This window comes from Thermobia domestica, chromosome 8 (assembly GCF_964235325.1).
Source record: "Thermobia domestica chromosome 8, izTheDome1.hap1.1, whole genome shotgun sequence".
Taxonomy (NCBI): Eukaryota; Metazoa; Arthropoda; class Insecta; order Zygentoma; family Lepismatidae; genus Thermobia; species Thermobia domestica.
Window position 1 is genome coordinate 86,290,594 of NC_137461.1, and position 27,239 is coordinate 86,317,832.

A 27,239-nucleotide genomic window follows, 5' to 3' on the forward strand; every position below is an offset into this window, starting at 1 on the left:
CCTTCACTTCCAAATTACGCCCATTGTTTTAAGTTGAAATCATTCAAGGAAAGGGAATCAAATAGCTCCTCTTAAAACTAATTACATTATAATATCCTTTACAGAAATCTAGGACAGGAACTTACATTTTAGTATGGTGTAAACAAAACAAAGAACTTATCGTACTCCTAAAAGAAAATGAAATGAAATCTGTAGTTTTACGTCCCACGGTTATGCCGGTTAGGCTAAAGGAGACGGTGATAATGAGAAATGAATGAAAATGGTGGAATGAAGGAAGTAGGAGGAAACGGGAGAACCCCGAGAAAACCCACGATGTTTGTCCACCACAAAGTCCACAAGCCGCGAGCTGGGATCGAACCAGGGACCCCAAGCACCGGAGGTGAACGCTCTGCCACTGAGCCACCGCGCTCCCCCGTACTCCTAAAAGAAAACTGTTGTATCTCAAAATAAGTTTCACATTGTTATCAATTTTTAATGCGTAATAATTGTAATTTGCATGTATTTAAGAAAGTTTTTTTTCTACATATTAAATTAACAATACCATTCCTAAAAACAGGAAAGATAATCAAGTTTCTTTAGATACAAATGTTCTTTTTTCTTGTTAGCTGTAAAATTGGTGTTTTGGAGTTACAGCACTTTTATTGTAGGGTGCATTATGCTTTCGGTTCTCCATGATCCTTGCACCAGAAGTTTCTATCTCCTAAAGTTACACAACCTTTAGGTCATAATCGTATGTTTGGTTGCATAAGTTCAGGGCATTTTATGTTTCTCGGAATATTTAAATCTGTCATTTCCATCTACTCTATCGAAGTCGCCTTCGGAGTATTGAAAGTGTAAACGCCAAGGAGTGGGAAGGGAGAGCAGAGGCAGAAGAAATGTGGAGTTAGAAGTTTGGCAATGGGTAGTCATGGACCCAGTAGTCATGCATTCGGAAAACCATAGACTACACCATAAGTATTAACGTTTATCTGTGTTGTTATTGTCATTGCCTACGACACGTTGTCTGGTTACGATCTTTGTGTTTATTTTTCTGGTTCATTGTAGGTGGAGCAAAATGAATTGAAAATGGGCGCTATGATGTCAATAAGCATCGAATTGGAAATAGTTGTTCTGAATGTTAAACAAAATAATATAATGTGGACATGTATTCACATAAATGTCAAAACGGTTTTCAAAATATTTCTGGATAATAAATGTTTCAGTCAGTGTGTACAAGAAATAGTGTTGCCGAGTAGACGAGAAATTTCACGACATGAGATGACACGAGAAATTTCTGGAGTCTCGTAGGCAGCACTAGTTCAGTTGAATCTTAGAGCTCAAACACTATTTTAGTGTTACATGACTCATAGTATAAAAACTATGAATTGAAAACTTGATTACACGAACATAATGAACAACATTAATCAGCGTTTAAAGGTACACGAGTGATTGCACAATATACTACAATAATAAATATTGTTTATATGTTTTATGTCACACCTTTCGTGGACCTCTCGTCATACTTAAAGATTTTCCATCATTTCTAGATGAAATTGAGAAAAAAATAGGGCAAAAATTTACAATGCAAGACGAGAAAATTTCGATATGACACGAGATATACTTTCCGAGAATCGAGACAAGAACCTTCTACAAAATTTACGAGACGAATCAAGAAAATATTTCTCGTCTCGTCTTGTCTTATCTCGTTTGCAACACTAATTATATCCAATGCCTAATTTATGAAATATTTACTACCTATTTAATTAAAATACTTTAGAGCGACATATTTTCTCGCAAACACAGCATAAGAAAATAAACATCCAGAAGAGGGAAATTGCAACCTTTGCTTCCGCCTACAAATCAAATACTAATTATAGATAATCGCCAAGTCTATTCTGTGGGCAATAGATACGTCAAGTAATATTAAAACTCTATGTTGTTGCTTATATCATTTTAGTTAATTGAAAGAAAAGTACCTTGATTCGATAGATTTCTTCCAATATTTTGCGTTGAAAATAGCAATAGTGAAAATGTCCAATAATAACCTATTCCAGTGGCGTAGAAAGATACTCTCCATATCCTCCCCCTCTAAATCCCTAAAAATTTCTTTGAATTAAGTTTAGTATGAAATATTAATATTCATAATTTCCCTTTCAAAGAATAAATCAGCAGCCTAGGTCTTCTTCCCAAGAAAGCCCTTTGTGGCTATATTGCTACGCGAAAAATGCTTTAGTTAGATTTCTGCTTGCAGTATAGAGTAATCAAGAATGAAGGGGACAAAAAAAGCACAAAAATGTGCAAACTTCATGTAGATTATAATATTGCATCAATGATAATTTTTTAACATATAAGTTGTAATGAGAAAGTGATAAGTTATTAAAGGTTTACGAAACATTAGTTCTGTTCATACTGTAGGTATAACTTATGGTTCAAAATTTGATTTGTTTCCTCACTGCAAACTTTCATTCTTGGGATTTGATTGTTTTCCTTCTTGTAAGGTAAGCTTCGAATATATAGGATTATATATAAATATAATAACTATAAACATTTATAGTTATTATTTCTAGTTATGAAGAAAGTCAATATTATTTTATCACTTGAGTGAAAAATAAATTTATTTGGATTCCTATATTCTCAAACCCTTAACTACTCTGGTTAAAATAAGTTACACTTTACACTTCGCTGCGGTCTGACAGACCTCAGTTACTTCTTTCACGAATATTGAATTTTGTTGTTCTTTTTTTAAAATTCCAATACTGACAAAGAAACGGACATGAACATGTCATCCGGACACTCGAATCAAACCTAATCCATTCGATAAACATAATAAAGATATATTCATGCAGAAACAAATTAGGTATCATGGACAACGGAGTAAGCCCCTGGGGCCCGTTAACCCTGTTAGTATAATGAAAATCGTAGACTTGCAGTGAAATAGCTATTCATTGGAAAGTTATGGTTTATAGTTCATTCTCTTCAACATAAAACAAGCTTTGAAGAGGTGCTATGTATTGGGGCCTGTAACGTAGTTGAACAGGTAAAATTGGGAGACATGTGTATGTCCGTTCCTTGTGAGTAATCTCTAATCTTTATTCCTTGTTTTTGGCATTTTCAGGTAAGTCATAGTCTCATATACACATTCCAATAATTATAATTAATAAATTAATATTGATAAAAATATAAATTTGCATGTAGATCTATGTACTGAAATAAAAAAGTATTTTCATCCTCGTTTGAAGATAGCCTAGCCGTAGAATGTAACACCTTCTCTAGAGTCAATGGAATTTGTTATGTCGTTTTGAGAGTTCTATGTATAAAACACCAAATTTGTAATTGCATAATCTAAAATATATATATATTAATCAAGTTTACCGTTCACAACGTTGAATAAAAATAGTAACGTTTATATTCGAGCGGGATATGTCAGACCCCAAGTAACTCTATGTAGCAAAAAGTCAGAATATTCATTTTTGTTTCTATTAATACAATTATAGTTCACATCAAACTATGACGCTAGACATAAAACCAACACCATCTATTGACCAACGTAACATTTAGACAGAAACAAATGACGTCTGGGGTTACAGAGACCCCACCAGAGTAATTAAGAGTTAATTGCAAATAAATTATCCTAAGAAATAACTTACCGCGGTTTCATCACTCCAAAATCCTTCTTCGATTCCTGTAATACGATATAATTTCTCGCCAAGGTATATCTTCTCCCATTCCAGTTTCTGGATTGTCTCCTCTTTTTGTTTGATTTCCTACATCAAAGACAAGTGAATAAATTGATTATTAATATTAAACTAGAATAAATTAATTATTAATATTAAACTAATTATATATTTGGACCCATAACTGCGTAAGTTTTATTTATTCTATAATAATATGTAAATAATTACGAAGGCTCTTTCTTAAAAAATATAATGAAAATACTCACCTAGAGAACTAAATTTTGTTGACAGAATACAAGGTATGTTCCAACATAACCCTTTCACAATAGAATACAAAGTATGTCCCAACATAACCCTTTCACATCAGAATACAAAGTATGTCCCAACATAACCCTTTCACAACAGAATACAAGGTATGTTCCAACATAACCCTTTTACATCAGAATACAAAGTATGTCCCAACGTAACCCTTTCACAACAGAGTACAAAGTATGTCAGAACATAACGAGTGTTCGAAGTGGAAGAAAAGCAGAGGCGGTATGTTTTATTTCGATTTTGACTCGACATACGTCTATCTAAATGCTCAAATACAGTGAGGGTATGTTTCCAAAAATATTGCATTTATATTTACATAATGACTAAAAGCCATTAGAGAGTTCCTCTGTAGTTACGGGAGGGAGGGACATGGGGAGACTTTGATTCCCCGCCAAAAACTAAAAAATAAAAAAAAACATCCCCTTATGTTGCATTATAAAGAATTATTCACGGAAATGTTTCAAAAACCGAGTTTTTATAATAATCTCCTGCGGAAAAACTCCCGGATTCCCCACTCGACTGAGAGGTAGAGGCACTTGTTTTTCGCAATGCGCGATAAAACGAAATGCATCAGAATTAAGTAATTTTCAGTTTCTTGACGTTTTATGATATTCTATGTGTATTTTCATTGATTTCCGTTGCGCGATAAAACGCAAAATAGGCAGTTTTGCGCGAAATTTCTAACAATACGCGATATAACCCGAAATTTTAAAAATACGTTTTCGTTACTTTAAAAATGCTAGTTTTCCGCTGACGAAACGGTAGAACGTGGCATGAACTGTGCATTTTGAGTGATTAGGATACGACTATAGGGAACATGTTGCCCGTTAGCTATCACCATCGACGCTGGCTGGGGAGTGCCGAAGTGGATTGTTTGAAGTTTGTTGTAAATGCACTTACATATGTGTGGCTTCCAACAAGCAATGCTAATTGCGAGAGATTTTTTTTTCTAAGTATGGACTGATGATAAGTGACAAATATACAATGAAGGAGGAAAATGTGGAAATATGTAGCATTCTTATGTTTAATGCTTAAATGTAACTTGTGCCTATGTGTTTTTAAAAGAAGAAATTTTCTATGAATGAAATTAACATTGTCAAGTGAAATATTCAGTGTATTTTATTTTTAGGTAATTAATGGTTTATTTTTATAGTGGTCTATGAATAAAAGGATCAATTGTAAAAATGTCAGGGAATTCTTTTCCACAAGAGCTACAAAATGCGAAACTTTATTTGGAAAATGCAACAAAACGCGAAATATGAAAAACGAAACGCGAAATTTTCAAATTCTTAGTGCGAAAAACTCGTGCTCCTACTGAGAAGCATTCCAAACCCCCGGAAGATCCGCCCATGCTCAAAATACGGCATTTGTATGCAATAAGGCAAGACATATACATACGTAAGAAAGAAATAATTCAATATGGCACACCAAACTATAAACTAGATTAATTTTTTTGAAGACACCTCATTTTAAAAACAAAAGCTAACAAAAATGTCGATCTTGTCAGCTTAGAAATTATTTCTACATAAGAAATAAAATCATTTACATGCAAAGCTATTCGTCAATTACTGTTTATAAAAATGGATTTATTAAAGGTATTTAGCATCTACTCTCCAGTGACGGTATGCCTTTATCACTGAAAAACCAGAGGCCTTATGCCTTCACCACGGAAACACCAGAGGCGGTATGGCACACCACCTCACTTCGACTACTGAACATAACCCTTTCAAAACAGAATACAAAGTATGTCCCAACATAACCCTTTCACAACAAAGTACGAAGTATGTCCCAACATAATCCTTTCACAACAGAGTACAGAGTATGTCCTGAAAGTTAAAGAGACAAATCAGCACATCAAAGGTGTGCACGCTACCCACTTAGCAAAGGGGGAGCTCGAAAAAAAATATGATTAACTCTTAAACTTTAATTGCTATTGAAATAAAATATTGTTCACAGACATGATACACAATAAGATGGCATGCCTGAGGATAAATTCTCATGCGTAGGTTTCAAGGAAATCCAGGAAAATATTTTTTTATAGTGCTAAAAATTTGTTGCCAGTCTGACGCAGTTGAAAGTTTTTATTCTCCTGAAATTATTTATTTATTTATTGTATATGAAAAATATACTTATTAACTAACATATTGTATCTACTGCTCCTTGATTTCTCTCAACAATGACGCACATAATACTTGTAAATAAAGGTTTAAGAAAATATACAAATGAAATAAAATATTTGTTGCCAATAGCTCCCGTTTCTGAGACTCATGGATCTCCTTGATCTTTTTGGATCGTCGCCTATGTTTGTGTTTTATGGGTCCCTTGACCTCTTTGGGATCGTCGCCTATGTCTGTGATTTATGGGTCCCCTTGACCTCTTTGGATCATCGCCTATGTCTGTGGCTTATGGTTCCCCTTGACCTCTTTGGAATCATCGCCTATGTCTGTGGCTTATGGGTCTTCTTGACCTCTTTGGATGGTCGCCTATGTCTGTGGTTTACGGGTCCCCTTGACCTCTTTGAGATCATCGCTTATGTCTGTGATTTATGGGTCCCCTTGACCTCTTTGGATCGTCGCCTATGTCTGTGGTTTACAGGTCTCCTTGACCTCTTTGGGATCATCACCTATGTCTGTGATTCATGGTTCCCCTTGACCTCTTTGGGATCATCGCCTATGTCTGTGGCTTATGGTTCTCCTTGACCTCTTTGGAATCATCGCCTATGTCTGTGGCTTATGGGTCTTCTTGACCTCTTTGGATCATCGCCTATGTCTGTGGTTTACGGGTCCCCTTGACCTCTTTGAGATCATCGCTTATGTCTGTGATTTATGGGTCCCCTTGACCTCTTTGGATCGTCGCCTATGTCTGTGGTTTACAGGTCTCCTTGACCTCTTTGGGATTATCACCTATGTCTGTGATTCATGGGTCCCCTTGACCTCTTTGGGATCATCGCCTATGTCTGTGGCTTATGGTTCCCCTTGACCTCTTTGGAATCATCGCCTATGTCTGTGGCTTATGGGTCTTCTTGACCTCTTTGGATGGTCGCCTATGTCTGTGGTTTACGGGTCCCCTTGATCTCTTTGAGATCATCGCTTATGTCTGTGATTTATGGGTCCTCTTGACCTCTTTGGATCGTCGCCTATGTCTGTGGTTTACAGGTCTCCTTGACCTCTTTGGGATCATCACCTATGTCTGTGATTCATGGTTCCCCTTGACCTCTTTGGAATCGTCGCCTATGTCTGTGCATGGGTATCCTTGACCTCTTTGGGATCGTCGCCTATGTCTGTGGTTTATGGGTCCCCTTGACCTCTTTGAGATCGTCGCCTGTCTGTAGCTTATTGGCAGAGCGCTCACCTTAGTGATGTGTCTCTGGCTATATAAGTTTCTGGTTAACAGCATGGAGTTGGTGATTTTTCCAGAGTTTTCTCGTTTCTTTTCACATTCTCATTCCACCAATTCTCTCATAATAATTCACTTTCAATAATGATCCATCTTCTTTAACATAAGGAACATAACTATGCAACGTTAATTTAAAGGTTTCTTTAAATTATCACTTTGTCTATACAGGATCCATGAAGGTAGTGGCGTACACAGAATTTCTTCACGGGGATTAAGTTCCAAAATTCGTATCATTTCAGGATATCAGCAGTTTTTGTACATATATCTTAATATGATCAATGTTTAATTATTTTTATTTTATTTTATTTTATTTTATTTTATTTTTTTTTTTTTTTTTTTTTTTTTTTGAAAAGTGGGAATTAAAACTTGGAAATTTCCCCTTTTGCGTACGCCACTGCATGAAGAGTCAACATTCCGAATATAATTTAGTCAAATTGAGGAGAATGATTGTTGAAACTTTGTTCAAGGATAAATTAAATCAATAGTGAAATGATGATCCGTAAGCTTTTTTAAATTATTTTATTTCGTTCATTTATCGAAAGCGTTTTATTAATTGTAGCGCATGATGCTCATTGTAAAAAGTGGATTTCAAGTAGACATTTGAAGCTGTTACATTTTACAAACTTAAAGCAGCTAATGATAAGGAATAACAAAGTTATTATGCAATAACAATTTGAGACTCGTGAACTTAGACAAAGATAAAATATTTAGATAAAATTACATACCTTCAAATACACGGAAACACTCGATAAGTGATTTTGAAAATATTGTGCTTACTACGCAGACTAACCGCAAGCGTTATTATCAATGTTATAAAGTAATTCAATCTTACGAACTTGGTAGAAACATACGCATTTCCAAAGAGCGTTACGTCAGGTTATAAGAGAATGTGCGTCACCGTCAGGAATATCGATACGAGAAGACAAGTATATGTATCCACAAACAATATGTATCCAATCTGTTACTTAACAGTGTAATTTTTTTGATGTATACAGAACATAAAATAAATACATAAATAAATCATCTGTTTTAGCATACTAAAATATATATACAGTTGGCTCGCGTTATCCGAGGTAAATGGGAGCGAGACTGCCTTGGATACGTAAAACCTCGGATAATACGGAAATCAGCTGTTATTAGGTACAGTAGTACGTAATGTAAATGACAGAACATTATATATATATACAAGAGCGCCGATCCTGGGGGGCCGGGGAGCCCGAGCCCTCCCAAACCTCATGTGAGACCCCTATTGTATTTATGAATATACAATATTTGGCATAATTTGACTGCAATTTGTCTTAAAATCTTCATATATATGCCTTCTGCATCTGAATGAGCCCCCCTTCCCAAAAAAAAATTTACAGAGAAATCGGCGCCCTTATACATATATATATATATATATATATATATATATATATATATATATATATATATATATATATATATATATATATGAATTGTTTATTATTGTATTCTTGAAAAAGTTAGTGATTGATTCCTGGGACATCTTTTGGCCTCTCTCTGATACTACAATGTTACAGTGATATACGATGATGGTTCGGGCAACCGATAACCAACTCGCCGTCTCTTACAACTGTAATCTGCATTTTTTTTTCTATTTAGACTGCCTCGGTTAATCCAGAAATTCGGATAATAGTAGTCTGTTGTATATCAATTGTTTATTGTCAATGTGAGATATATACCTCTTGAGCGACAGTAACAATTTGTTTCCCTTGGATTTTCTCAAAAACTACTCATGAGAATTTACAGTCAAAGTATTGTCATTCTTTTTCTTTGTAAGATTAAAGTGGTCGATCGATCTTTGGATAATATTAAAGTTAATTTTAAAAAAATAAAATTGAAGAGTTAATCATAATTATGGGCTATATCTCATTAACTATACTGTCTGCTGTTATGTTGAGAATGAAGCTAGTTGGCATAATGAAAGGCCTGATGACGTAATACCTCTGGATCACTTTCATCTTAATAGGTAGCGTGGTTAATTGTTGAGCAGCAATTCTTTAAGTTTACCCAAAAAAAAAAGCATTTTTAACGACTTTGTCGCACACTACGCATAAGAATTTATACATTCATGCATATAACTTTGTTCAGCTCTAAGTGATATATCAATTGTTATACGTTTCATGTTGGAAATGAAACATATATATCATTCCCACACACTTTGTTTTTGTTGTATACGCTAATACTATTGTGTATTCAGAATGCTTGCATAAAGGTGAATAAATGAAATGAAATGAAATATTTAGTTTGAAGTCCCACGATTCAGCACCGAGGCTAAAGGAGACCGTGATGATGAGAAACGAATAAATTGGTGGGATGAAAAAGTGAAGGCAAAATCCCCGAGAAAACCCACGCTGGGATCGAACCAAGTACACCACGTACCAGAGGTGAACTATCTACCACCGAGTTATAGCGATCCAAATGTGAATAAAATACCAAAAAAATGCGTTTCACGAGAATAATTATTGAAAACTTAAAAAAATAGGACACAGAGTATTCAATTTCTAACTCACATATACCAAAAATATACCAGAAAAGTTTTTGATATTGATGAAAGCAATTCTGTGGAAGATACCATCGTTACCTTACTTCTAATAAATTTATAGTTTCACAAAACAATCTTACCAGAATATAAAATTAATTTTCAGTAATTTTGTAAATATTTACTCCAAATTAGCATTACACCTTCATTATACCAAAAATGCTTCAACGCACATGAAATATGTATAATAGTGAATTACAGAAAGAAAACACCTAAGAATCGCACAGAAGCAATAAAATGAAAAACAATAACGACAATAGGTTAATCCTATTTGAAAATATATTTTTCTCCTTAATTGGTAACATTATTTTTACACCTGATGGTAACCTTGTGGAGTTCCTCTACAGCAGCTTATGTTTTTCATTGATTACTTAGAGCCATTCAAAAGTATTTGGATACATATCTCAAACTTTTAGTGTTATCTGGATTAAACGATCCCCGAATTTTTATCGACCCTTAACTTTGTTATCTTTAGTTATTAAGAGCTGCAATTTTGTGAATTATCGAAACTTCGCGAAGTTTACGAAATTAATTTTTCAGATTTATTTCACAAGTTTTAGAGTTCGGAAGCATTCCTTGTGAGATGTAAAATAAAGTAATTGTCAACAAGAATGAAACAAATTAATTACGTAAGTGCAAGGATTATCATCTAATTATTTATTCAATTTGTCTTTCGAAAAACTTCCAGCATCTACAATAACTTTTAAATTTAACAGAATATTACAGATCTAGTTTCTCAAAAAGAATAAAAATAAAGAAAGAAAATAAAAATGAGGAAAACCTAAGTTTTCTATTTATGGTTTATTTTTCATTGCATTCTCCTTGAACAATTATTTTTTGCGCTCACTTCCTCGTTGAAATTATATTTTGAAAATATTAAATGGTTTGGATGTAGTCTCATTGGTTTTAAAAATAGATTTTCATCTTAGATTTTTAAACAGATTATACCCTGCGTTCTATTTTTCATCAGATTAGATATATATATAAACTTGTTGTTACTATCTCTACTAACGATAACATATCTACAACGTATTATCCAAAGGACATGAATTGCGATAGTTGAAAATTTATCTAGTAATGTAGGTCAATAAGGACAGTAGTGGATCTAGGCATTCTATCTCCTCATAGTTCCTTCCCTCCGCTTTCAAATTCTCTCTGTGCAATAGAACAATATCCCTAGTTGAAACGTGCTCACTTTGGCATTACCTCATTCAACTTGGAATAACTCACATTCATGCCATCAATCCGACACCACGATCAATCAACTTCATATTCACATCAATTCAACATCCACACTCGCATCATTAACTTAAAATAGTGCTCATTTAATCTCACGATTACGTCATCTATCCGACTTCAAATTCATTGGATCTCACGCTCACACTAGAATTTCGACATCACGCTCACTTAATCTAAGCGTTCAAATAATCAATTCAATATAACACTCACTAACCTTCATGCTTACATCACCAGTCTAACATCGTGCTTATTCAACCTCAAGCTGAGCTTCCTTGTGGCTAAGCGGTTAGTGTACGCGCCTTTGGCGTGAGAGATACGGGTCGCCGCGGTGGGAGCTCATGTGGTTCGGTCTCCATGTTAATCAGTAGGTCCCCGTCTCGTATAGCCTCGCTGTTAAAAGGGACATTAAACTAAAAGAATAAAATCAAATCGACCTCATGCTCACATTATTTCGACCTTACGTTCACTTGGCCTCACGTTCACGCCACGGTTTGAAACTTGAGCGCTCAGGACCGCTCGCTCAAATTCGCGGTCACTTCATGAGGGTAAAGTCGAGTGACCATGAGTTCCGGGCTCATGAGAGTCGACTCAAGGTTTTTCTGTTTCGTCTTCTCTATCCCGTTTGGGTTCACGAGTATATGAAATCTCCTATGTTTAAGAAGGAACTGAGATGTCAAGGATTCAAAAGGCCTACTTCGAGGTTATATGGTTGACATACGGGCCTTTCACATACGAGGTCCTGGTTCGATTACCGTTTGCTCTGGATTCCACATGAAATTGTGCTGAAAAGATACCTTAACTACAAACCAACCAAAGCACTAAATAAAACGTATATATGTGTTAAGGATGTATATACTTAAATGTGTTTGTCTTTCTTACTTGCACAATACGAAAGCACATGAACTTAAGACCAAAGCACTCGAGAATGCTCCCTTAGAGAACGTAATGCAAGGTCGTTGATCTGAAAAAAAAAAGTGTGGACAAAGAGACACCTATTCTGTCCGTCAGTCACTCCATGTCGAGAGTTACGATGGCCTTGGTGAATGCTCGCACGTTGTTCTTCACCTGTAGATATTTGTGATAAATACGTACAATTCACATTCAAGCTCCAAGGCCAAGTCTTATTATCTATACGGAGAACATACTCTGTTCTCCTTTCTAGCATGTCTGTAGAGCAAAAATGACGTATTTTAAAATTTTTTCATAATATGTAAAATTATAAGATTTCTTGCACCTAAGAGTGCTGAATACTAGCACCATCTTTGATTTTCAGCCAATTTATCAATATCGGAAGTTCGGGAAGTATTTTTCTGTTTTCTTTGAAACGAACTGGAATATTTAATGGGTTGATTTTGTTGATTTTTCTTCAAGTCTAACTGGATTTTGTGGTGTATAATTTTAATCGAGCTTGTAAATGAAACTTAATTTAATTAATACTAAATTTAGCTTACAATACAAATGCATTTTGACAGTAGGAGCAGTGGCGTCATTAAGTGTCGAAGGGGGTCATTTTCTGTCCTAAGTTTAAGATTTACAGGGTGGATTATTTATCCTGAAATGTACTTGCAACTTTTAAACTAATAGATAAAATAAATTCAATGAAATCTTGTAACATGTGAAAATCTTCTTCAAGGGGAACATTGTTTAAGATACTTACGTTAGTGTTGCCGATGCGACGAGAAATAAATTTTTCTCCTCCCGTCTCTCAATGTTTGTGAGTTACAGTCTCGTCTCGATTGTTGAAGAATTCTATCTCGTCTCATCTCGTTTTTGTAAATTTACGTAGACAATTTATGTTCTTCTTAAAAAAATTATTCTAGCAAAATCTTTCTACGTCACGAGAGGTCCACGAAGTGTGTAATATAATAACATTTAAGTCATATTTGTTAATAAATACTTTTCATGTTCGTACAATCACTGCATCAACATATATATGAATGATGCATCACTAAAACCGTATTTGATTTTTAAGACTTGAGTGAAGTAGTGAGAATTATGAAGTTTTTTTTCTCGTCTTGTCTCAAATTCAAAAATTCACTTCCGGTCTCGTTTCCGAGATAAGACAAAAGATTTCTCGTTTCGTGGACAACACTAGACATACTTCGCAATACCAAGCGATTGACAGTGTTGCCAACAGAACATAAAATTATATTTTCTTAAATGACACTACGTTGTTTTGTTATACACTTTAAACATAGTAAATGATAACTTATATATATCATATTTATTTCGCAGTGTTACAAACTCACGACGGTACAGTATTACGCAACATTAAAATTTTTGAGGCCTCTATAATAATCGACTGTCAGCTTTCTAAATGTGGGTGTGGAGAAGAATAAAGAGAATTAGCTAAGTCGTGCGGAAAACGAATGAGAGGGCGTTAAAAATGGTGAGGAAGAAAAGAACAGTTTTAGATATTGAGGAGAGGAAGACAAACTGGTTAGGATATTGGCTAAGAATGGCTTGTATCATGAGGGATATGCTAGAGGGTATGAAGACTGGAAAGAGAGGGAGAGGGCGAAGGAGACTACAATCAATTTACGATATTAAAACAGAAAAATCGTACGTGAAGACGAAGAGGTTAGCGGAAGACCGTGGAGCATGAAAGCTTCTCAGTTGCGTTAGTGACCTGCCAATAATGGCAGAATACCTATGATGATGATGCTCCATAAAAGTAATAATGCAAGTCAGATGCGCACAACAATGCACTTTGGAAGTACCTTAGTGTTAAATCTATGAGTACTATAGGAATAGAGTTACAAAGAATTGAAAATTGTACTTTCTTCAAAACGTTTTATTTCGAAAAAGTGCTCATATCCAATCACATCAGATAGTTTAGAATAAATATTTAAAAAAATAATATCTATATTTGATATTTCAACCCGTTCCGGAGATATAAAAGACATGGTTCTAGATTGCTATAATGCTTAAAGCTACATAGGTGTGGGAAATTGTTTAAAGAAACTATTGTTTTCGTCTGCTTCTACAGGATGGAGCCGAGTCAATTGACACATTTCAAACTTGAATATTTCGCAGGCGTCATAACTTATATTCATGCGCAAAGTGGGAACCGAAATAGGAAGGAACGCCACGTTATATGATCAGTTGCAATCACAATGGAGCATAGGAGCAAAGAACATCGTGTTACTCCAGTTCGTGCAGGCTGGCGCGGAACCGACTGATGTATTTCAAAGTTGAATATTGCTAACTTGGAGTGGGTTATGGGTTGGATTGGAAGAGAATAGGATGCCATTTTATAGGAATAACGTAACAGTTACCATAGGCATCGTGGGAGAGTTGAACAGTGTTTCCTGCAGCGATTGTTCAGACATTTCATTGATACCTGACATTACGCTAAAAGGTCCATTGTAACTGTTGCAGTATTCTTATGAAATGGCATACTATCCACTTTCCAATTCCCAGCCGCAACCCACTCCAAGCTATCGTGCCTGCGCAATATTGAATTTTAAAATGTGTCAGACGGCTCCGTGTCACCCTGTATAACACTTCAACAATACTTTTTTGGTTGTTGTAATTACAAGTTCTTGCAGTTTTATAATTTTAAGCTCGTTCGAAACTTTGCCAATGCTTATCATACTTCCGGATGAGTTGAGACAACAAGTTGCCATCAATGGCATTATGATCATGTTAATTGTAAAACATATAGTACGTGACTGGATACGCTACTCATCTAAGCACTTTTTCGAAATGTAAGCCTTTGATCAAGTAAAATCTCTTGTGATTGTATTTCTACTTCTTAGAAATACATCATATCATGGTCATAGTATTCGAGATTAAGATACTTCTCATGTACATTGACACATGCGGTATTACTGTTGTAAAGGTCTCTGAAATTCGGATATTTACGGATGATTGTGATATTTTGTATAGGCCTTATTTTGTAACATTGGATAATAAGATTTTATTTTATATAGTATATATATATATATATATATATATATATATATATATATATATATATATATATATATATATATATATATATATATATTTGAAGTGTGTAATAACCTGATAACCTGACGTAGTTTCATTTTTTTTTAAAAAAATACGTAACCCTATGTGTAGTTGGCAACACTGTTAATCGAGTGGAATTGCAAAGTATGTCAAATAATGTCTCTCTGTCGATATTTGCATGTTGGAAACTTTCATCGATTTTTATCAACTAGTTTAAAAGTTACAAGGTCGTCTCAAGATAAAGGTACAAATGCGTTGTCTTAACCGATAATACAGTAATATACTATTGAAAAACGTGAAATTCTCCTGATATCGGGAAGGATCTTTGTCCTCTCGTTCCCCCCTCCCCACGAAAACTGTGAAATGATGCTTCTGTGTGGGAAAATTTTCAACATTAAAATTGGTTTCTCTGGACATTATTTGGGAGAAGTATTCTAAGTATCACATTTAAAAAAAAATCACGCGTGAGGTTGAATTATTTGACACGTCATTGGATTTGAAAGTGTGTGTAACCCACTATAAATTTTTAAAAAATAACCTGGTTCTAATATTTTTTGTGTTTTTCTTTTCTCTTTTGGGGGGGTTAAGGGGGCTTCTCAAATAAGCTTACCGGTACTGGACAAGATTGTAATCGGTCAAGGGTTGAATCGGATTCATTTGGCGGGTACACAGGCCATCAGATAATTTGTTATTGGCAATGGACAACTGGACATATAAAGGGCCCCCATTACCTTCAATAGCTTAGGGCCTCATTATATCTAAATCCGGCTCTGGTTATGGAGGATGAGCATCCATGATATTACGTTAACACTACTTAGGTTCCCTTTAGTGGTAACATTAAAAACAGACAGTGATATTTTAAGCTCAATTTTGTAGACATTATATATATGGGCCTCATCTTTAAAATGCTAAATGATAAAAGCTAAATCACAACAGGCCTACGAGGCCCCAATGTATGATTCTAAAATTCGCGTCCTGGTATAGATCAAGAAAGGTGTCCAGTTTAAAGAGTTAACTTAAGCATTTCCGGTTAAAATTAAGATTTGTCAGAAACCCTTGCCTCTCCCCAAATCTCCCCATAAATACGGCATTACAAATTCAATTCAATCATCGTATTACAGTAAGTTCACGACAGTTCCTCAATGCTATTCTTGAGCCTTTCTCGTTACTAGTACTCCCACCTGGTGACAAAATTATGTATCACTTACCATCATCAGCGTGAAATTACGGTTAGAAGGAAGATTGTGCTTCCATCTATTGTTGCCTTTGAAAGTTACCTTGATTAATTCTCTCAAGGCAGATAGCAAACTTCTCACCAGATGGCAATATTGCTGCTAACGTGTTTTATAAACAAAAGCGCATGAGTTTTTAGAGACAATGTCCAAATCCAAACCTATACCATATTATAAGGCTGTAAACAGTATATTGATGTATGAAATATAAACAAAATTGTTAGGGCTGTTTTGAAGAAAATAAATTTTGATTTTACCCTTTTGTAAATTGCCCTTATTTTCTGGGATAGCAAGATAGAGAATAAAATTGGGTCTGGATAGATTAAACGGTATACTTTCTAAGTGAGTGTGTGTATATATAGGCTACATATCGAGATGAACCATCAGACGAATTAACAGAACTATACACCCCGGAACTTTTTTTTTCCCCCGTAGGGTTTATGAAACCATTGGAATCTCGAATTCGATTATTTTCACGATTACCTATTTTCTTCTTTCCTATCGTCACTTGAAAGTAAAATAAAAATAAAAATAAAAATAAAAATAAAAATAAAAATAAAAATAAAATAAAATAAAATAGCAGCATATAAAAGTGTAACAGAATATCGGACGTTCAAGATTTGTGCTATAATTATTTTACAAAAAGTAAAAATAAAGTAAAATCTTTCAGTTTAACGTCTCACGATTATGTCCTTGAGGCTAAAGGAGACGGATGATTAAGGCAAGTAATTAATGGTGGAATGAGAATGTGAGAGAAAACGAGAGTACTCCGAAAAACCCACGGACACGATGTTGTCCACCACAAACTTACTTGACCGGGATCGAACCACACACACATACACACCACAGATAAGCGATCTACCGTAGCCCCATTTCACAAAAAGTAAGAAGAGCACAGTCTTGTATAAGCTTCCTGAAATCATGTATTTTTTTAGTTATATCAAGCTGCACAACAACACTGCAACATCACTAGTCCTTGGTGAAGTAACAAGTATCTTCCAAAATTGTGCAAATTTGTGGGTCCATGTTCGACACTAGCACCGATATTTGTAATTGATTTCGACACTAGCTCGTGTTCGACACTAGCACTAGCACTATATTCAATTCTCATTGAGTAATGATTTTTTTTTTTTTCATTTTCCTTTCTAGCTCCTAGACGTTAGACAGACGAAACATCTCGACTTCAACCGGAAATCTCTTACTTTGGCACTTGTCTTATATTCTTCCTGACTCTGGCCTTTTCTAAATCTATAGACCCCGTATTTCGGATCATTCCGCTTACTCCGATTACCTCATTCACTTATGCTTGCTACAGTTTATATTCGGTGTCATTAAGAAATTATCAAGAAATTCGCGTAAATATTTCTCTGAAAAGATGTGTATTCTCCCTATCTATCACCCGTTCCTAGCTATTTTCCATGCTCCCTCATATTATATTTTCTTAAATGGATTAAAGTAAAAATAAATAAATAAATAAATAAATGCCTTATAAGTATCTAAATTGTATTTTTTTTTTTAAAATTAATACAGCACATAATGACTCATTGTGGTCTGGGGAGGCCACAAAAAATTAAGAGAGTCCAGGTCCCTTAGTCCCCCTGGTTGTGGGCTACCTTTTGGTTCGAGGAGTCTCTCGTTTGATCCTAGATCATGTAAGTTTGTGTTACACAGCATTGGGTTCATAGTTTTTGTCGAGGTTCCTCCGTTTCCTCCCACATTCACATTCCACCAATTTTGTCATAATTATCCACTTTCTTTAATCATTCGTCTCTTTTACTCTGAAAGGGCATAATCGTGGGACTTAACGCTGAAAAATTTAATTTCATTTTTAACCCTTGTTATTAGACCCATAGTCAATAGGGCATCTTAGGGTATGAATTCCTAGGAAGTTGAATGTGAATTCCCCCAGTTAATTTCTTTGCAGGAATTCCTCATGTTATAATAATTTACTGGGGTTCAGTAAAATCACACTATTGTCAGAAGTTTGCAAATTAATTACAGTGATTTATATAAAGTTAACATGTATTTCATGTGTACTTAATGGGTAAACTAGTGATTCTTACATAGTTTAGTAATTATAGATGTTGATATAATATATGTAAGTGAAATTTCTATTTCGAAACATTCCAATGTAAAGAGTTTTGTTTTTACACTCTTATTTCCCTCTCGCCCTTCACTTCAATTGTTATGATTTCACACCCTCGCTGGGAGCCACGGTGGCTCAGTGGTAGAGCGCTTACCTCTGGTTCATGAGGTCCTTAGTTCGATCCCAGCCAAGTAAGTCTGTGGTGGACAACATCGTGTGCGTGGGTTTTCTCGGGGTACTCCCGTTTCCTCCCACTTTCTCATTCCACCAATTCTTCCATCATCATTCACTTGTCTTAATCGTCCGTCTCCCTTAGCCTAAAGTACATAAACGTGGGATGTTAAACTGAAATATTTCATTTCATTTCATTTCATTTTCGCACCCTGAGGTACCTTCATAATACCACTATCGTTCAGCTACTGATAAAAACAAAATTTTAGTAAGGTAGTTCGCATCCTACCTGTAGCAGAAACATTCCTCTCAGCTTATGAAGAGGCTTAACGGCTGGTCTAGGGGCTAGCGCGTGTGTCTTTGGTGCGCGTGGTCCCGTGTTTGATTCCCAGTGCCAAAAATTACATACTAATTCACATTCATCAATTATCCTTTTGCTTTAGCCTAACGGGCATAACTGTCGGATATTAAACTAAAAAATATCATTTACAACTTGTTAAGATCACCACTTATCATACGGTAAAGTAAAATAAATTTCACATGTAAAATAAATAATATATTAAGAAATAGAGATGAAATTAACGTACCTTATCCTTTATTTTAATCAACTCCTCCCGTGATTTCACTTCCCGATTTCTCCTGACACTTTCTCGTTTAACTTCCTCCGCCATTCGCTGTAGCTGGCGTTCGTGTTGAATCTGCAATCTGGAAATCAAAGCAGTTTGTTCTTTGTCTTTACTCTCGGCAAGTAGCATCAGCGATTTCAGTTGATCATTTTCTTCACGCAGGCTCCTGTTTTGATCCCGGAGGCCTTCCAGATGAGTACAACTAACTGTTGTGTAATCACTATTCAGTCTACTTTCTGACGTTTGTGTTTCTCTACTTTGGCGAAGTCCTCGTAAATTCTGTAACTGTTGTAAAAGACTAGAAATTTCTTCATTTTTATCTTTTATTACTCGACGCAAACTATTTAGACGAATAATGTTCAGTATATACATTTGCAAATATGACTTTCGTTTCGAAATTATCTTGCGTCTTCTGTTATTGTCTCGTGACCGTTTCCTAATTCTTAAACGTCTTCTGGAGATTCTACTAGGAGAACTAATTGACTGATCATAGTAACCTTCATCGGTGCTAACTCTTTCAGTACAGCAACCATCAGAATGTCTCTTTGGATCAGATTCTTTGGTGTTCGTTTCACCATCTCCTACACCGTTGTTGCGCGTTTCGTTGTTCGTAGTTCTGCTACTTCTCCGTCGATGGCGCTGCTGTTCACCACTACTCCATTTGTACGACGTGTGCTCAGGACTACTAGCACCTGCGACTAAACTTTCGACTTCATCTGAATCTGCTTGGCTTGAAAATCCACGCAGAAGGAAACTGTATGTACCTTCTGAAGTGAAAGAACTGGTAGAGAGCTCTCGGGTTAGCTCTGAGCTTTCAGTCGGAGAAAATACTTCGTCAGAATTGTGCACAGCATCACACTGCCATCTTTGTCTTTCTACCGTAGTCGAACACTCATTTATCTCACCAGCACAATGCAGTTCATCTTGGAAATCTGGAATACTTTGGCATTTACAGCCATCAGATACACACTTATCTAAAGGCAAATCAGTTCTTGATGCACGCTGACCTTTTAGCAACCCCGGTGGATCAGATTCTGGTGAAGACGCTTCATCATACTCAATATTTAAACGTTCAGCGTAGTCATCTAGTTTTGAACCAGTTGAGTTTCTAGCAGAAACACAAAATATTGAAGTTTTGAAACAAGCCATATTCACAAGACACACTTTTCGATCTCAATCAATCACAAACACAATATTATATCTTTGGCGAATATCAATTTCTGTAACACAAAAAGTAACTCTACACTATAAAGTACACGAAATTTATCCTAACTGCTTCTAACGTCACAACCACTACGTATCACTCATAGGAACATTCGGAAGTTTCCACTCTGAAAACGGTACAGTTCTTATGTAGATATTTATATTAAAGACGTCTAGATTACCGGAAAAGTTCTTGTTATCTACGAGCAAGAATGTTAGATTCATCTTCATCCAATTTTTTTGGCACAGAATTAAATGATAACTTGGCACTTGTCCATCTTCAATAAATCTGCAACGAAAGAAAAGAAAATATACTGTTAGTTAATCTAACATTGACTTTCAATAGATAAGTGTTCTAAACAGTATATTAATAACAGAATATATATATATATATATATATATATATATATATATATATATATATATATATATACATTTGCAGTTGAACAAACAAAACTATCTTTTAAGTCATTTCTACATATGAGCAAATAATCTGGTCACAGCTCAATTTGGTTGTAGCTTTCTCCAGAAAACTTTCTATTTTTATTTTTAATACTCTTTTCTACAATAAAGTCTGAAATATATACTGACTTTATTACTAGATTTCTCTCTTTTAGAGACGCAAAAAGCAGGCTTTTTGGAATGGAAGTTTTTTATTTAAAAAGTTTTTTTCTCTTTTTTAGGAGGGAAAGGAAAATTTTCATTTTTTTGGGGGCATTTTATGACTTTCTTATTCAGGTATCACCTTTGTCTTCGTGAATCCTAGTTCAGTCAGGGGCTGGCTATCTTGATTGGTTTTCAAACTGGCATTTCTTTGGTTACCAGGGATGTAAGTTATGCAAGCCAACACATCCATGGTGTCAATTCGGTTGCCTAAGCACCTAATCCAGTGCCTGAAAGTTATACATCTTGTCATACGTGTTCTATGGGTTGCCTAAATTCAAACTGGCAGTCAACAAAAAAAAAAAAAAAAAAAAGTACCATTAACCAAGAAACAGACACAATACCATTTTGGTTTTGATATAAAATGATGCTTGCATTTCGTTCTCTGTTGGGAAATACTATTGTCAGCTTGAGATGTTCTATTAGAACCTAATATAAGGCCAGTTTTCAAAATTAAAGATATTAACGGTTTACCTATTTTACCGGTAGGATCAAAGATATTGCTGCTAATATGTAGCGAAACAATCAATTTTTTTTCAGTAATTTATGATGACACTAGAGATATCACGGGAATAAACAAGAAAATGTTTATATTCTATAGTTAAATGAAAGTTCGAATCTAATGAAAATTTTGTGGGGTTTTACAGAGCCTGACAACAGCTGGTGAAACTATATCATCCATTATTCAAAATGTTTTACTACAACTTCAGCTATGTCAAACAAGTAGTCACCGTCAAACGTACGATGGAGCTGGCGGTATGAGTGGCTCAAAAAAAATAAATAAATAAAAGATATTCAGCCTCTTATTATGGAAAAACAGGCACTTGCACTATACGTGTACTGCGGTGCCTAGTTTGTAAATATAATTATGAATGATAATGTTCATGCATCATGCTGTCAATGTCCCACTGTAGTGGATTAATGAACTTGAGAAAATATTCAGTCAGTCTCCCAAAGAAAAAGCAAAACTTCATCATATTCAGGAATATTGCATGTGGTCCTTTGGGATGATATGTCCTCTATGTTCAACTAGGTGGCTCTATTAAAAAATATATCAGATTGAAGAAGCCATAAATAAACATGAAATAATACTGCAAGCTCTGGAGGAGTTGGTTAAGGTAAGTGCGAGAAAGCTAGTGGTTTGTTTCAGAATTTCGAAAATGAAGTTTCTAATCTTGACTGTACTAGCGCTGTTGAATTTCTATCTCGAATTGCTTAATAGAACATTTCAAGTAAGGACTATTATCCTATCAGGACTTCTGAAGTCTGTGGAATTAATCTTAAGTGGCATTAGTGAATAGTATTCCGAACAAAAGTTTTCTGCAGGATTGTCAAATTGCGAGAACAAAAAATTTGAAGAACTTTATCTTCTTCCAGTAATACTTCCAAGATTGAAAAAAACACACACAAAAAAAAAAAAACTTGCAGGACTTCAGCTTGTTCATGCATATAAATGTACAGAAGACTACTAGTGAGGGAGAACTGCGATGATTTAAAGTTATATCCGGAAATTGACTCATCTTCTTTAGATATAAAGTTGAGATTGTTCCTGAAGAATAAAAAAAATATTGCCTGTGTTAAACACAGTGATTGTTTCCCGTGAAATGAGCCATAAAGAGAGAAGTCTAGTTTCGAATGTGGGTACGCTTTTTCGACAGCTGCTGGGTTTAATCGAATTCAAGCTGTGAAGCAGAAAGAAGTTTAAGTGCTCTTCTCCGTTTGAAAACATATTTGCGTTAGATCTATACTATGATCAAGAAGAGATTAAATCATATAGCACTTTGTTATACTTATCAAGACCTTTTAGACTGCTAACAACAACAACAAAAGTAACTAAAATGTTTATTTTGAAAAAGCTCAAAATTTCCCAGGCAAACTTTCTTCGCAAAAAAAACCGCTTATTCCCAAGTTTTGGCATCTCATCTCTCTTTACAAATTCAAATATACGCTAAGAGCAGTATATTTTTTGAAATGTAATATTAGTTTAAAAAAAAAAGAGAGAGAGAGAGAGAAGAAAAGAATACAATAGCTCAATGGAAGACCGCCCACCTCTGGTGCGACAGGTTCCCGCCCATGCGAGTTTGTAATGAACAACATTCTTCATTCTGTGGATTTTCTTCCATTTCCTTCCACATTCTCATTCCAGCATTCCTGTCATAATTATTAACTTTCATTATTCATCCGTCTACTTTAGCCTCAAGAACGTAAAACTAGAAATTCCATTTTATTAGTTAAAAAAATAAAAAATCTTCAGTTTTTGAATCTTTTTTTCCTTTAATGCAGATATTCGCCCTTTTCAGATATCATTTACAATATAGTCTATTTCAAACCAAACAATATATATATATATATATATATATATATATATATATATATATATATATTTTAATGCTAATTTAGATTTGGTTGCTTGGGGTTTAACTAGCGTTGCCAGAAGAGAAAAATGAAACTTTTAAGATTTTTAGGCCGGAAAAAAAGGAAAATATGTTATACTCAGAATTTATGTACGTACATATAACAAACACATATACTGTTTCACATAGTAGCGTAGAATAAAATTTAATTGGAAATTGATGCAGTTTCATTGAAAACAATTAAAACACAGAAAACGCTAAAAAGTTTATTACAATTTCTGGTGGGAGCTCATTGTGGTTCTCATCACACATTAAGCTGTAGGTCCTCGTTTTACTTAGCCTCAGTACTGAAAGGGGCGCTAAACCCAAAATCCAACCAAATCAAGTAAATTACACAATTCTTCGTTGTCTTTCAATTGCATTTGCATGTCTTAACAGTCACACATTTCTTTTTTATACGATTAAAAAATCCCCAAAGGATGTATTGAAATTCACTACCACTTTGAGATCTTTTTTCATTAGTTCACAGTAGCTTATGTTCCTGACATTAGTGCTTTTATTAGTTCATAGTAGTTTATGTTCCTGACATTAGTGCTTTTATTAGTTCATAGTAGCTTATGTTCCTGACATTAGTGTTTTTATTAGTTCACAGTAGTTTCTGTTCCTGACATCAGTATATTACAATCGACCGGATTGCGATATGATCGAAACGGTGTTTACAGATGAAGGATAAAATGTTAAACCTAATTATTTTTAAACATAAAGTTGAGTACCGGTTAGATTGGTGATAAAGATACTACGTTACATAGGTTGTGATATTAACAGTGTACGAGATATCAGTTCCTCTATTTTTTTTCTCTCGCATTTAAGTTATAAAACATTTTTAAAGTGTCCAAGGCCGTCATCTTTTTTATTTATTAAAAATGGAATAAATTTTAAGGAGAAAATAAAAACATATAACGTAAAACGTGCAAGATAAACGTAAAACTTACCGGGAAAATGTACGACCTCGCAACCATAGGTTTAACATTATGAGACACGGGCCCACAGTTTATCGACGGATCCGAGCCACACGAAATTAAACTAAGAATCGAATTTGGATTTCCCTCTACCACTTCGAAGCCACATACCGGTACTCTAACCACAAAGCTATTATGTTGACTGAATAAGTAATGAGGACTTACTAAATTCTTTACATACAGATTCACGACATAAGTTACTAAAATGCCCACTTTCGTTCAAGAAAACGTTAACTCCAATGACTTAATTCATAGATTATAATATAAGTTCGTGTAAACTTGCCGTCCGCTAGTTGCAACGGGCAGACCACATCGTAAAAGAGCTCCATACATTACGAGCTACTCCAACTAAACAAACTAACAATTAAGGACATAACATCCATACGTATGAGTTATGAGTCAATTTACATGTTATGCAAAAAATTGATTTACACCTTCGGTTACATCTTACAACACTATGTGGTTCCTAGTGTACTTCAATCGTAGCTTCCTAGTCTAAAAATATATGCGTGAACAAAGCTTCATTTTGGTATAACCATTATTTGTGTATCGCTACAGGTTAAAAAGTTCTACTATCCCAAACTCCAGGTTGCATTGTATATTGGACACCCTGTATTTTGTCTTCACTAGGGTCCACAAAGTCTGAATTTTGAACTCTGGAATGCCCCCTTTCCTTCAAATTTCTGGTGCTTGTCTGTAGTTTAATTTACCGAATATCAATGTAAAATCATTTACCCTTTATTTTGTAAGTTGATATACATTTCCTTAGATTAATTTTTTTTAAAAAAAATTGCCGTTTTTTATAAATTAACAGTAAATTTATAAGAAAACATGATAATTTTATTGATAAAAATGTAATTTTACACCATTTCATATTAATAATTTTACTTTATAGGAGTAAATTTATTTACATAGAGATTCGGCAAATAGATTGCCACAGTTTTTTTTTTTGGTAAATTTACCTGTGAAATTTTTCCAGTATACGTACTGTTTTCAAATATAACTATATTTCGTAACTTTAATAACTTAAACGTGTTAGTTACTTTACTCAATCTGTTTATTCAAATTCCAAGAATTCCTGAGCACTTTTGGCACAACGAAGTGGACATTGGTGGTCCAAATAAGATATCCTTGGAAAGAGAGAGTGTGTAAAGTAAACTTCACTTTCAGCAAACAGATGGAAAGTATAGAAACTAGGCATTATTTTATCTTCCGCGTTATTTAAAATCTTAAATGTTGTAAATACATTATGTACTTTCTTCGGAAGGCAGAGAGAAACGATATTCACACTGTGATTGTAAGGTTATTGGTCATAACACGACTTCTTTGCTGTTAGTAGAATAAATACTTATATCCATATCTAATTCCACAGGACAGCATGTTTTTGCAAATTTCTATAGTATAGCATCAAGCTCGAAAATTTCATGTTTTAGATAAAATACTAACGAAGGTATTCGTTCTTCGCGCCAGAAGGGTAAGATTTAATGAATGCTGTATCACTTCTGGTTTGAATAGGGGGTTAACGGAGATGTTGAACGGGGACCTATTCTTGGGACGATAAATAAATAGCAAAAGATCGCATCTCGACATTTCTCACCGTTTTCGTTGGGATAGACACGTTACGTTGTCTTGAGACGCTGAATCGTTTACCCCCCCCCCCCAAAAAAAAGAACGCTTTTCTCCCTATCTCTTATTATTTTCGTTCTATGGGCATAAATGTTGAAACAAAAAAATGATTGATTTTAACCACTTCCGATTTGAATATATGGAGATGTGCAACAGTACCTATTCTTGGGACCCTGATTCTCGCTGCCTCTGCCGTTCTATGGAGAAAATCGATGAAACCGGAAATGACTATTCGAACTATTTCCGGTCTGAATAGGTAGTAAATGGAGGAGATGAATTTTATCCTTGGGAGGCTTAATCCATTGCAAAAAAAAAAAAAATCGCATCTCGATATCTCTTAATCATTTTTGCTTTGATACCTGTCGACAGACGGAACAAAGGACAAAACCGTTCTATAAGACTTCCAAATAGTTTGGAAGACTAATAAGCGTTTTGACATCACTGTCGGGCCATTTTTGTCGCAAATTTACAGATTTTCATGCACTGTAGTCTTTACTAATCTCTTCCTTTTGATAGTCCTCTCTGTTGGTTTAATGCCTAGTGTGCATGCATTTGAAGCACGGGATTTTGAGTTTAATTCCCGGTGGGAGAGCATCTCAACGCATTACGATGGTTCGGATTGCACATTAAAGTGTAGATCCACTTTTCATATATTCTTTACTGTGAAAAGAAAGTAAAACTAACTAACTAAATCTGTCAATCACTAATTAACTCAGTCGCTAACTAACTGCCTTACTCACTAAGTCACTACTTAACTAACTCATTTACTTACTCAGTAACATGTTAACTCACAAGCTCACTAACTAACTCACTCTCTTCCTTTTGCGGTAAAAATTTCTGCACTTTGCTACCTTGCCTACTTCTTTTACCTTCTAATATATCTTCCATCACATCTTTAATAATAATAAAAAAATCTTCCTAAATAATAACCTAATACATTTTCCTCCATTGTTCTTCGTATATTCCAAACGATCCTTATGATTCCTCATTGCCTTTTTCGTACCATCTTCAGTTCTCCTATATTGTGAGAAATTGTTGAGAACTACCTGCTTATTGGTAGGAGAGAATAGGCATTGAAGATTTTAGTTATACTGAATAATACGTATATTTAGCGCAAA

The 27,239-nt window shown here is 34.8% G+C and overlaps 1 protein-coding gene across 8 annotated transcripts in view; it reads right to left on the reverse strand.

Moving 5' to 3' along the window:
* The window catches only part of Rbp (RIMS binding protein), a 591,180-nt gene that overhangs the window by 416,983 nt on the left and 146,958 nt on the right, over window positions 1–27,239 (reverse strand). For all 8 annotated transcript variants that reach the window (XM_081768676.1, XM_081768673.1, XM_081768675.1 and 5 more), the window contains exons 3-4: window positions 19,218–20,748; window positions 3,627–3,743 (exon numbers count right to left, since the gene is read on the reverse strand). In XM_081768676.1, the coding sequence (XP_081624802.1) occupies window positions 3,627–3,743; window positions 19,218–20,405 (1,305 nt within the window). In that variant the 5' untranslated portion in view covers window positions 20,406–20,748. The remainder of the gene's footprint in view (window positions 1–3,626; window positions 3,744–19,217; window positions 20,749–27,239) is intronic.